At 36.7% G+C, this 14,021-nt stretch overlaps 1 protein-coding gene across 1 annotated transcript in view; it reads left to right on the top strand.

Moving 5' to 3' along the window:
* Positions 1-14,021, top strand: part of DOCK10 (dedicator of cytokinesis 10) — a 618,846-nt gene that overhangs the window by 299,569 nt on the left and 305,256 nt on the right. The window contains 3 exon segments of the mRNA XM_053710021.1: positions 7,041-7,120; positions 10,784-10,971; positions 13,471-13,536. Of these exon segments, the coding sequence (XP_053565996.1) occupies positions 7,041-7,120; positions 10,784-10,971; positions 13,471-13,536 (334 nt within the window).

Raw genomic sequence — 14,021 nt, 5'->3', positions numbered from 1 at the left:
GATTTTAGCAAACGTTACTAAAATCGATTGCTGTTTCCACACAGGACTGTTGAGATGAAGTAACTTCAGTTGGGGGAAGCAGTTGGCAGACTTTTCTGCCTGAGGTATGACTGGCCACATTTCTAACAAGACTTTGTAATGCTGGAAGGCTGTCATTTTCCCTATGGGGACCGGTAAGCCATTTTCTTAGATTAAGTAAAAGAATAAAAGGCTTTATAAGGGCTTAAAAAACTGGTAGATATTTTTCTGGGCTAAAACGATTACTTTGCTAAGCATATTTGACAGATTATAGCTCTTTATAGTTATTATAATCTTGGGGATTGTTGTTAAAAAACGGCAGGCACTGTATGGACACCTTTTTCAGATGGGGGCCTTCTCTAGTCATAGGCAGAGCCTCATTTTCGCGCCACTAATGCGCAGTTGTTTTTGGAAGGCAAGGCATGCAGATGCATGTGTGAGGAGCTAAGATCCACTGAAAAAGCTTATAGAAGGCGTCATTTGGTATTGTATTCCCCTCTGGGCTTGGTTGGGTCTCAGCAAAGCAGATTCCTGGGACTGTATAGGGGTTAAATGTAAAAACGGCTCCGGTTCCGTTATTTTAAGGGTTAAAGCTTTCAGACACTGTGGTGAAATTTTGGTGAATTTTGAACAATTGCTTCATGCTTTTTCGCATATTCAGTAATAAAGTGTGTTCTGTTTAAAATTTAAAGTGACAGTAACGGTTTTATTTTAAAACATTTTTTGTGCTTTGTTGACAAGTTTAAGCCTGTTTAACATGTCTGAACCATCAGATAAACGATGTTCTATATGTATGAAAGCCAATGTGTCTCCCCATTTAAATATATGTGATAATTGTGACATGGTGTCCAAACAAAGTAGGGACAATGATGCCACAGATAATAATAGTGCCCAAGATGATTCTTCAGATGAGGGGAGTAAGCATGGTACTGCATCACCCCCTTCTGTGTCTACACCAGTTTTGCCCACACAAGAGGCCCCTAGTACATCTAGTGCGCCAATACTTATTACTATGCAACAATTAACGGCTGTTATGGATAATTCTATTGCAAATATTTTATCTAAAATGCCTACTTATCAAAGAAAGCGCGATTGCTCTGTTTTAAACACTGAAGAGCAAGAGGACGCTTATGATAACGTTTCTGACATACCCTCACACCAATCTGAAGGGGCCAGGAGGGAGGTTTTGTCTGAGGGAGAAATTTCAGATTCAGGAAAAATTTCTCAACAAGCTGAACCTGATGTTGTAACATTTAAATTTAAATTAGAACATCTCCGCGCACTGCTTAAGGAGGTATTATCTACTCTGGATGATTGTGACAATTTGGTCATTCCTGAGAAATTATGTAAGATGGACAAGTTCCTAGAGGTTCCGGTGCCCCCCGATGTTTTTCCTATACCCAAGCGGGTGGCGGACATAGTAAACAAGGAATGGGAAAGGCCCGGCATACCTTTTGTTCCTCCCCCTATATTTAAGAAATTATTTCCTATAGTCGACCCCAGAAAGGACTTATGGCAGACAGTCCCTAAGGTCGAGGGGGCGGTCTCTACTCTAAACAAACGCACTACTATTCCCATAGAAGATAGTTGTGCTTTTAAAGATCCTATGGATAAAAAAATTAGAGGGTTTGCTTAAAAAAATGTTTGTTCAGCAAGGTTACCTTCTTCAACCAATTTCATGCATTGTTCCTGTCACTACGGCAGCGTGTTTCTGGTTCGAAGAACTAGAAAAGTCGCTCAATAAAGAATCTTCGTATGAGGAGGTTGTGGACAGAGTTCATGCACTTAAATTGGCTAACTCTTTTATTCTAGATGCCGCTTTGCAATTAGCGAGATTAGCTGCGAAAAATTCAGGGTTTGCTATCGTGGCGCGCAGAGCGCTCTGGCTAAAGTCTTGGTCAGCGGATGTGTCTTCCAAGACAAAATTGCTTAACATCCCTTTCAAGGGCAAAACACTGTTTGGTCCTGATTTGAAAGAGATTATTTCAGACATCACCGGAGGAAAGGGCCACGCCCTTCCTCAGGATAGGTCTTTTAAGGCTAGAAATAAGCCTAATTTTCGTCCCTTTCGCAGAAACGGACCAGCCTCTACTTCTACATCCTCTAAGCAAGAGGGTAATACTTCTCAACCCAAACCAGCCTGGAGACCGATGCAAGGCTGGAACAAGGGTAAGCAGGCCAAGAAGCCTGCCACTGCTACCAAAACAGCATGAAGGGATGGCCCCCGATCCGGGACCGGATCTGGTGGGGGGCAGACTTTCTCTCTTTGTTCAGGCCTGGGCAAGAGATGTTCAGGATCCTTGGGCACTAGAAATAGTTTCTCAAGGTTATCTCCTGGAATTCAAGGAACTACCCCCAAGGGGAAGGTTCCACAGGTCTCAATTATCTTCAAACCAAATAAAAAGACAGGCATTCTTACATTGTGTAGAAGACCTGTTAAAGATGATAGTAATTCATCCAGTTCCAATAAGAGAACAAGGGATGGGGTTTTACTCCAACCTGTTCATAGTTCCCAAAAAAGAGGGAACATTCAGACCAATTCTAGATCTCAAGATCCTAAACAAATTTCTCAGGGTTCCATCGTTCAAAATGGAAACCATTCGAACGATCCTTCCTACCATCCAGGAAGGTCAATTTATGACCACGGTGGATTTAAAGGATGCGTACCTACATATTCCTATCCACAAGGAACATCATCAGTTCCTAAGGTTCGCTTTTCTGGACAAGCATTACCAGTTTGTGGCACTTCCATTCGGATTAGCCACTGCTCCGAGAATTTTCACAAAGGTACTAGGGTCCCTTCTAGCGGTTCTAAGACCAAGGGGCATTGCAGTAGTACCGTACTTGGACGACATCCTGATTCAAGCGTCGTCTCTGTCAAAAGCAAAGGCTCATACGGACATCGTCCTAGCCTTTCTCAGATCTCACGGATGGAAAGTGAACATAGAAAAAAGTTCTCTTTCCCCGTCAACAAGAGTTCCCTTCTTGGGAACAATAATAGACTCCTTAGAAATGAGGATTTTTCTGACAGAGGTCAGAAAATCAAAACTTCTAAGCTCTTGTCAAGTTCTTCATTCTGTTCTTCGTCCTTCCATAGCGCAGTGCATGGAAGTAATAGGATTGATGGTTGCAGCAATGGACATAGTTCCTTTTGCACGAATTCATCTAAGACCATTACAACTGTGCATGCTCAGACAGTGGAATGGGGATTATACAGACTTGTCTCCGACGATTCAAGTAGATCAAAGGACCAGAGATTCACTCCGTTGGTGGCTAATCCTGGACAATCTGTCACAGGGAATGAGCTTCCGCAGACCAGAGTGGGTCATTGTCACGACCGACGCCAGTCTGGTGGGCTGGGGCGCGGTCTGGGAACCCCTGAAAGCTCAGGGTCTATGGTCTCGGGAAGAATTTCTTCTCCCGATAAACATTCTGGAACTGAGAGCAATATTCAATGCTCTCAAAGCTTGGCCTCATCTAGCAAGGGCCAAATTCATAAGGTTTCAATCAGACAACATGACGACAGTTGCATATATCAACCATCAGGGGGGAACAAGGAGTTCCCTGGCGATGGAGGAAGTGACCAAGATAATTCAATGGGCGGAGGATCACTCCTGCCACTTGTCTGCAATCCACATCCCAGGAGTGGAAAATTGGGAAGCGGATTTTCTGAGTCGTCAGACATTCCATCCGGGGGAGTGGGAACTCCACCCGGAAATCTTTGCCCAAATAACTCAATTATGGGGCATTCCAGACATGGATCTGATGGCGTCTCGTCAGAACTTCAAGGTTCCTTGTTACGGGTCCAGATCCAGGGATCCCAAGGCGACTCTAGTAGATGCACTAGTAGCACCTTGGACCTTCAACCTAGCTTATGTATTCCCACCGTTTCCTCTCATTCCCAGGCTGGTAGCCAGGATCAACCAGGAGAGGGCTTCGGTGATCTTGATAGCTCCTGCATGGCCACGCAGGACTTGGTATGCAGACCTGGTGAATATGTCATCGGCTCCACCATGGAAGCTACCTTTGAGACAGGACCTTCTTGTTCAAGGTCCATTCGAACATCCGAATCTGGTTTCTCTCCAACTGACTGCTTGGAGATTGAACGCTTGATTTTATCAAAGCGTGGGTTTTCAGATTCTGTAATAGATACTCTGATTCAGGCTAGAAAGCCTGTAACTAGAAAAATTTACCATAAGATATGGAAAAAATATATCTGTTGGTGTGAATCTAAAGGATTCCCATGGAACAAGATGAAAATTCCTAGGATTTTATCCTTTCTACAAGAAGGTTTGGAGAAGGGATTATCTGCAAGTTCTCTGAAGGGACAGATTTCTGCGTTATCTGTTTTACTTCACAAAAGGCTGGCAGCTGTGCCAGACGTTCAAGCGTTTGTTCAGGCTCTGGTTAGAATCAAGCCTGTTTACAGACCTTTGACTCCTCCCTGGAGTCTTAATCTAGTTCTTTCAGTTCTTCAAGGGGTTCCGTTTGAACCCTTACATTCCGTAGATATTAAGTTATTATCTTGGAAAGTTTTGTTTTTGGTTGCAATTTCTTCTGCTAGAAGAGTTTCTGAGTTATCTGCTCTGCAGTGTTCTCCGCCCTATCTGGTGTTCCATGCAGATAAGGTGGTTTTGCGTACTAAGCCTGGTTTTCTTCCGAAAGTTGTTTCCAACAAGAATATTAACCAGGAGATAGTTGTACCTTCTTTGTGCCCGAATCCAGTTTCAAAGAAGGAACGTTTGTTACACAATTTGGACGTAGTCCGTGCTCTAAAATTCTATTTAGAGGCCACTAAAGATTTCAGACAAACTTCTTCTTTGTTTGTTGTTTATTCTGGTAAAAGGAGAGGTCAAAAAGCAACTTCTACCTCTCTTTCTTTTTGGCTTAAAAGCATTATCCGTTTGGCTTATGAGACTGCCGGATGGCAGCCTCCTGAAAGAATCACAGCTCACTCCACTAGGGCTGTGGCTTCCACATGGGCCTTCAAGAACGAGGCTTCTGTTGACCAGATATGTAAGGCAGCGACTTGGTCTTCACTGCACACTTTTGCCAAATTTTACAAATTTGATACTTTTGCTTCTTCAGAGGCTATTTTTGGGAGAAAGGTTTTGCAAGCCGTGGTGCCTTCCATTTAGGTGACCTGATTTGCTCCCTCCCTTCATCCGTGTCCTAAAGCTTTGGTATTGGTTCCCACAAGTAAGGATAACGCCATGGACCGGACACACCTATGTTGGAGAAAACAGAATTTATGCTTACCTGATAAATTACTTTCTCCAACGGTGTGTCCGGGTTTTTTTTTAATCAGGTCTGATGAATTATTTTCTCTAACTACAGTCACCACGGTATCATATGGTTTCTCCTATGCATATTTCCTCCTGTACGTCGGTCGAATGACTGGGGTAGGCGGAGCCTAGGAGGGATCATATGACCAGCTTTGCTGGGCTCTTTGCCATTTCCTGTTGGGGAAGAGAATATCCCACAAGTAAGGATGATGCCGTGGACCGGACACACCGTTGGAGAAAGTAATTTATCAGGTAAGCATAAATTCTGTTTTTTTTACATGAGAGCTGTTTATCTGGCTTTGCAGAGTTCTATATTTGAAAGGAAGACTCATATATTACAATATAATGTTAAAAAAAAAACTTCAGATTTTACCTCAGCCCTCACATGAAATGATTGCAAAGCAATTTAGTGCACTGTTTAATATATCATATTATCCCTCCATTAATTCCAGCAACTTTTGGTTTAAAGTACATTTTAGAAAGCTTGAGAAATATAAGTTTCTCTACATAAAGTGGGTAACTAACTCATTATCAAATTAGGTATCATTACGGATGTTCTTTATCTCATATGCCTGTGACAGAATATTTTTTCAAAACACGAGTTTAGAGAAGAAAATGTATTAAAGTATGTATTTCAGGAGTGATTTCATCTGTTTTCTCTATACCAAATTAGCAATTCTCATGGGAACACAAAGATCTCTAAATATGCTAAGCTAATGTAAATAATATCTATATACAAAAACATGTTAAAGGTACTAAATACACTATTATATTTTCCTGATTTAGCGCCAGATTACAAGTGATGCGCTATTTAGTGATTTCACTCAAGCGTAAACTTCGCTAGACGGAAGCTTTTTCTGCGCCTCTGGTTAGAGCACATGAAGAATTGCTAACTTAAGTGCGCGTTATTGAAATATTAAATATAAAATATTAAAAAATAATGAAACATTATAGATACTGTAAAAAATTCTAAATAATCCATAGAATATATATATTCGTTTTTACAGTATGTATAATCATTTTTATTAATAATAATAATAATAATAATAATATGTAGAGTAAATATTCAGTAAATCACAAATAGATAGATACATATGCGCACACATCTATACAAATATATATATATATATATATATATATACAGTATATATATATACATAAGTACACATATTTAGACATGTCTATGTATGTATATATATATATGTTAAAGCCCTTTGCAACCCTTTTTTTTGTCAAACACCTTATACCATATATCTTTGAGCCCTTATAACTTTTTTATAATTTAAAAAAAATAAAAAATCAGACACTGTTTATATGAGTGTAACTTTACTTCTAAGAGTATTTATGTTGTGTTTAGCACAATTTCTTCCCTATCCTTTACACAAGCTTTCAAGTCACGCTAACCTGCCTACGTAAATTGTGATTGCGCTTGAGCGAAAGCGTTTACTTTCACCTTTGTAATATGCGCACTATTTCCGACTCCTGCAAAAATCTAGAAAAAGACGATAGGGCTCCACTAGTGATCTAGCCCTTAGATAACAAGTCTATAAAGATGCCCTTCTACATACATATATAAATATTGTAAACATAATGCAGCACATGAAAATCATTTACTGTGACTCAATCATAAAACAGAGACTGAATTATTTTGGCTTCCTATTCTAAAAGCAAAATGACATGGTATTACTGTATAACTTTTTTTTAGCTTTTATTCATTGTATTATTGATTATTTGCAGGGCAGAAAGGATCAGCAAAATACAAACAATTCCTGGAAACCTGGAAATATCAGTAGACAATGTTCCTATGGAACATCCGAGTAAGATTTTTCAATTTCATGATTAATGCATACATTTGTTTGCAACTGAGTAGCAAATTGCTTCTGACTGCCATTCATAACTAATATTTGTCGGTATGGTTTTGTTTTTACGTGTTAATCATGTGACATATCTTTTGCTAGTTAGCCCTCATCCTATTTTAAAAAATAGAAAAGAAAATAATTTTGCTTTTAAAGGGACATTAAACACAATACATATCATGCACCTCCATAAAATTATGGGTGTCACAATTTTTTAACCTAGGTTACACTGCATGTATCTGAAGGAGAGTTGTTGCACATGTGCAGTCATGTCAACACTGGAATGCATTGGAAGCTAGATTTTAACATGGCGGCACCTATGACTATATTATATACAGTATATATATATATATATATATATATATATATATATATATATATATATATATATATATATATATATATATATACTTATGAAATCTATTAATGTTTCCATGAAACTATATATATTCTTTCAACATGAATGAATAGTATATAATAGTAATTCATAGCTGAAAATCATTTTATAATAAACTTTGGAATTTGAACCTAAGCACTGAACTAGTTTAGTAGTAACATAAATAAAACAGGGCTATGCATGGAAACTGGTCTAACATATCAAACACAGTCAGTGGCAAATGTCTCTATTTTAAATCATATGTAAATTGTAACACAATTTTGTTAAATACTCAGTGATTTTGTTCAGTGATTTTGTTCTTTTTTTTGTTGTAGGCCTTATGTTACTATGCAGTCTTGTGTGCCTTGTGTCTATTGTTTCACTCTGTTTCTCTCACATTCATATTAAAGGACCAGTACATTTACATAATCAACAAATGCATGATAAAAATAGCACTTAAGGGCCGAATTATCAAGGGACAAATGGCCCCTGATCCCCCTGTTTCCGCCTGAGCCTTTAGGCTCGCCGGAAACAACAGTTAAGAAGCAGTGGTTAAGCCGTAGTTAAATGGACAGTCTACACCAGAATTTTTATTGTTTAAAAAGAGGATAATACATTTATTACCGATCCCCCAGGTTTGCATAACCAGCACTGTTATATTAATATATGTTTTACCTCTTTGATTAGCTTGTATCTAAGCCTCTGCAGACTGCCCCCTTATCGCAGTGCTTTTGACAGACATACAGTTTATCAAATCAGTGATGACTCCTAAATAACTCCACAGGAGTGAGCACAATGTTATCTATATGACACACATGCACTAGTACTGTCTAACTGTGAAAAACTTTCAAAATGCTCTGAGCTAGGAGGCGGTTTTCAACGGTTTAGAAATCGGTTTGAGCCTTCCTAGGTTTAGCTTTTCAAAAATACCACTAAGAGTACAAGGCAAATTTAATGATAAAAGTCAATTGGAAAGTTGTTTAAAATCGCATGCCCTATCTGAATCATGAAAGTTTAATTTTGACTAGACTTTCCCTTTAAGAAGTCGTTAAGAAGCAGCAGTTAAGAAGCAACTGGTCCACTGCCTCTGAGGCTGCGGACATCAATCCGCCCGATCAGGAACGATTGGATTGAGTGACAACCCCTGCTAGCGGCCGATTGGCCGAGAATCTGCAGGGGCGGCATTACACAAGCAGTTCACTAGAACTGCTTGTGCAATGCTAAATGCCAACAGCGTATGCTGTTGGCATTCAGTGATGTCTGGCGGACATGATACACTACAGACTTTGATAATTCGGCCCCTATGTCTGAATTTCAGATGAGTAGTAGATTTTTCTCTGACAAAGTTATGTCCAATCCTTCCGAATCATGTGACAGCCATTAGCCAATCACAAATGCATATATGTATATTCTTTGAATTCCTGCACATGCTCAGTAGGAGCTAGTAACTCAAAAAGTGTAAATATAAAAAGACTGTGCACATTTTGTTAATGGAAATAAATTGGAAAGTTGTTTAAAGTTGCATGCTCAATTTGAATCATTAATGTTTAATTTTGACTTGAGTATCCCTTTAAATGATGTGATTGGTCAATGCTGTTCAATCTTCCTCAAGATACTGAGCAAGGATCTGGAGACAGTTTAAAGGGATTTGAAACCCACATTTTTTCTTTCATGATTCAGTTAGAGCATGCAAGTTTAAGAAACTTTGTAATTCATTCTCTTAGTATCTTTATTTGAAAAGCAGGTATCTAAGTTTAGGCTGGCTCTTAAGCTTTACATTTATGCTTTTTAAAAAAAGATACTAAGAGAATGAAGAAAAGATTATAATAAGTGTACATTAGAAAGTTGTTTAGAATTGTGTGCTCTATCTGAACCATGAAAGAAAAAATGTGGGTTTCATATCCCCTTAAGCATACACTATATTTCCTTGTCAAAATTCAAAAATGAAAAGTGTAAAATAAGCCCTCTAAAGTGTAAATGTATTTTTATGAGCCTCATAGTGTAAAATCTAGGTCTATTTTATATAATGACAATGTTTCTCTGATTTTTATTAGCCATATCTTCCATTGAAGTATGTCCCTCTTTAACTACAATGCATTTTGTCATATGTAAGAACTAATTCAAATATAAATATACAAATGTAGGATGACTGAGTGCAACCGCTACAGTTTTATGGACATTCTATTGGTGTCACAGCTAGGGTTGTCATGCGTCCAGTATTCAACCAGACAGTCCACTACTTTAGCAGGCTGTCCAGTAAAATCTTAACAAAAATACTGCATAATTAAAAGGACAGTCTACTTGAATTTTTTTATTGTTTAAAAAGATAGATAATCCCTTTATAGCCCATTCACCAGTTTTGCATAACCAACACGATTATATTAATATACTTTTTACCTCTGTGATTACCTTGTATCTACGCCTCTGCAGACTGCCCGATTATATCAGTGCCTTCGACAGACAAGCAGTTTAGCCAATCAATGCTGACTTCACAAGAGTGAGCACAATGTTATCTATATGACACAAATGAATTAGCACTGTCTGTGAACAACTGTCAAAATGCACTGAGATAAGAGGTGGTTTTCAACTGTTTAGAAATCAGTTTGAACCTACCTAGGTTTAGCTTTCAAAAATGAATACTAAGAGAACAAAGCAAATTTGATAATAAAAATAAATTAAAAATTTGTTTAACATTGCATCTGAATTATTTAAGTTTAACTCTGACAACAGCAGCTGATGTGGTAAAATTATTGTTTTGTATATTACTGGCAGCCGTGGGGTAAAATGACTGCTCAATTGTGAAATTGTGAAAAATATACATAGTTGGATCAAGGGTGGGTTTTTTAGGAGGAAGCATTGTGTGACCCCCAGCTACTACCATGACCAGTCACCTAAAGATTGAAGATTGTTTGGTATTTTTGTGGTGGACAACTAGCAACCCCAGTCACAGCTTGTTACAAAACAAATTATGTGCCCTGTTTTCTTAACATCTCTGCATTCTTATCCCCTCTCCAATTTCTTCCTCCCCTTCTAGTTCCAGTGAGAGAAACCATTATGTACTATTGAAGGGGGGGGGGTCAATTTATTATAGTAATGACCATCAGTCAAGCTGACCTGCTAAAAGTTAAACACCCTTCTTATTAATTGTAATGCTTATTATACACTAGTCAGGTATATTAGAACATTTGTACATATTTACCATTTTACTCATCAAAGACTCTTACATCAATAATTTGTCTATGTTTTAGACTGTCTTACCTCATCTCTAATACCACTGAAGCCGTTTGGTGAATTAGAGAAACACTCAATTACACTTGAAGTGGAAGAATTTGTTCAAGCATCAACCAAATATGTCCTGCCTTATAGAACCTATAAGAACCAAATTTACATATACCCCAAGCACCTCAAATATGACAGTCAGAAAAGCTTTAACAAGGTAAGAAGTGTCACTACAGCAGAAATAAGTATGTGTGTGTTTTGATTCTGGTAGGAATATACTTTGTAATAATGTAGCCCATAGGTAAGTGTGCCTAACTCTTGATACAGTAACTAGCCAGCACTTTTGTACTTTTATGCCTTATTAATTTACCAGATCTAAATGTTCATATATCATTATATAGAAGTGCTGATTTGCTTTTGGTTTAGCTAAGTGATTACAAACTGGAATTGCTTAACAATTTCTTATGTCATTTTAAATGAGAAAGACTAACACTTTATATCTTAGATGCTCTAGTCAAACAGGATGATCTTCCTGGAGTCATTCTGAAGTATTTGATGACTCCAGACTAGTCATCAGAAGCCATCCTAAAGTATGCCCACAGGCCGAAATATTTAAATGAGATGACTCTAGAGTCATTCACTGGCTGTTTATGCTTGTGAAGTAATCAGTAAGGTAATCTGTTAATCATTCTAAAGTCAACCAGAATTTTTTACCTTAGCTGATGACTTCACAAGCCTGATGATGTACAAAATTAGAGCAAAAAATTGATAATGGAAGTTATGAAACATTTTATAATAAAGTTAATATAATATATAATTATATTATAATAACGTAGTATAAAGTTTAAAAGGTATATTTTATTGCATGTAAAAAAATATTTTTTTTACTAATCAAGGTATCTGAGACTTTTGATTATATTTCTAACAGTTAGGTAAGCCAATGCACCAAAGTACGATTAGCTGACTCAACCTTTCTACATCTATGCTCAAATTATTGACTACACACTTATGTCCTGCAAGTTCAAAATGTGATTAGTGAACATGAAACCCTAAAGGGGTATTTGACAGAAAAGATTAGTTTTTTGTATTTTTAAAAATGTTTATTTTTTTCACCAACTTTTGTATAATTATTAATTTTTATATATATATATATATATATATATATATATATATATATATATATATATATATTAAGAACACTTAAAAAAAAAATATTATTATGTGCAATCTGAGAGGTCTGTGTTACTACATAGGGCCAGATTACAAGTGTAGCGCTAATTAATGCTACAGCTCGAGCGTTAACTGTGCTAGAAGTTTGGCTTTTTATGCTCATTGGGTTGCGCTCGTATTATGAGTTGAAAGTAAACCGTATTTGCTTGTGTACTAACCCAATGACTACTAAAAGCCAAAGTTAGAATATCGCATGCACGTTCACATATTCCCCCATAGGAGTCAATGGAACAAAAAAAGTGGGGGAAAAACTAACATCCAACTCGCGCACAAACCTGATAGCATATTCTCATGTGCGTTAACCCGGCATGAAAATATGAATATTTTACATTCCAATGTTCTTCACATAAAAGAATATGTTCTATGTATTCCTAAATAAATATTTATATATATATATATATTTATATACTGTATATATATATATATATATATATATATGATGTTTTTTTGGTGCAATATATATTTATACCTATATATAAATACATGATAGGTATAGATATATACATATATATGTATAGGAATATCTATTTAAAAATGCATAGAACATATTCTGCCATGTGCAGAACATTGAAATGTAAAATATTTACAGTAAATATACACTATAACAATTTATTAAATATGAATATTGCATGAATATGTTTTTACATGTTTTCATCTACTAAACTACAAAGGGCTCCAATCTACTTCTATATATGTATACATATGTATTTATGTGTTTATATGTATATATGTGTCTGTAAATGCATTTATACACATATAAATACATATGTACACATATATACATATATATATATATATATATATATATATATACACACACATATACATTTTTAGACATGTATGTATATATATCTCAATGTTAAAGACCTTTGTCTGCCTTTTTTTTTCTAACACCTGAGATCATATCTTTGATCCTTTATAACTTTTCTTTGCAACATTTTTTTAAATCATTTGTATTATTATTATGGTGTTATTATGAGTGTAACTGTGCCGTGTAATGTATTTTTAATGTGTTTTGTGCAAAACAATTAACCAGAGCTTTGAGAATGCGGTAATCATTCTTGCGCTCAACCCCGAAATACCAGCGGTAACACAACGCAAACACCCAGGATAAACCCCTTATCTCTTGCGTGCAAACATAAAGCTCCATTCGTAATCTGGTCCAAAGTGATTAAATACAGCTTATATGCATTGACTGTACCTATTTTCCTGTGCAGCAAGTCTCTGAACCAAATATAATTGTAGTCTTCTCTCTATTATGAATAGTATTTTCAGTATGTCAATGTTAATCAAGCTTAACCTTTTTTTGGTAGTGAAAAATGAACAATAAGTATATAGGGTTTTCTGACTTTAAGTGCCAGCTGCCTCACTTACAACAAAAAGTATTTAGCATTAGAGATTTTTGTTTCTATGGCTGCAGGTTGTGTGCTTATTCAACAAATACAGCAAATTATATCTCAAGCCGCTTATTTTGATGTTATTGCAGGCAAGGAACATAATGGTGTGCATTGAATTTAAGAATTCAGATGAAGAAGGAAGTCAACCGCTAAAGGTAACAAAAGTGCCACTCAGCCCAGGACAAATGCGTGCAATGCCTCATGAGTCAGGCTTAAATGTAGTAATAATTACACAGCAAGCTTTTACTGAAGATTATGCTGGTGCTGGGCAAAATGCGTGTTGTAAATCATCATTTTGCAAGTTCTTTACAACAGTGGGATTAAGACTTAAATATGTTGGTAACTTGGTACAGTATATATTGTAAAATGCCTTGCAGCTGGGAACCAAACGTGCAAGGTATCTGCAAAAATGATATTAATTCAGAATTTAAAGGACCACTAAATGCAGTAGAATTGCAAAATTAAGAAGTGCAAAATATAAAGACAATGCAATAACTCTTACTCTGAATTTCAAATAAGCAGTTGATTTTTTTTCTGGCAAATTTATTTTTCTCCCGTTTTCCAGCCCCATGTATCATGTGACAGACATCAGCCAATCACAGACTAGTATATGTATACCCTGTGAGCTTGTGCACATGCT

Source organism: Bombina bombina, chromosome 4 (genome assembly GCF_027579735.1).
Source record: "Bombina bombina isolate aBomBom1 chromosome 4, aBomBom1.pri, whole genome shotgun sequence".
In the NCBI taxonomy this organism is placed as follows: Eukaryota; Metazoa; Chordata; class Amphibia; order Anura; family Bombinatoridae; genus Bombina; species Bombina bombina.
This window is presented reverse-complemented; position numbering and strand designations above follow the sequence as displayed.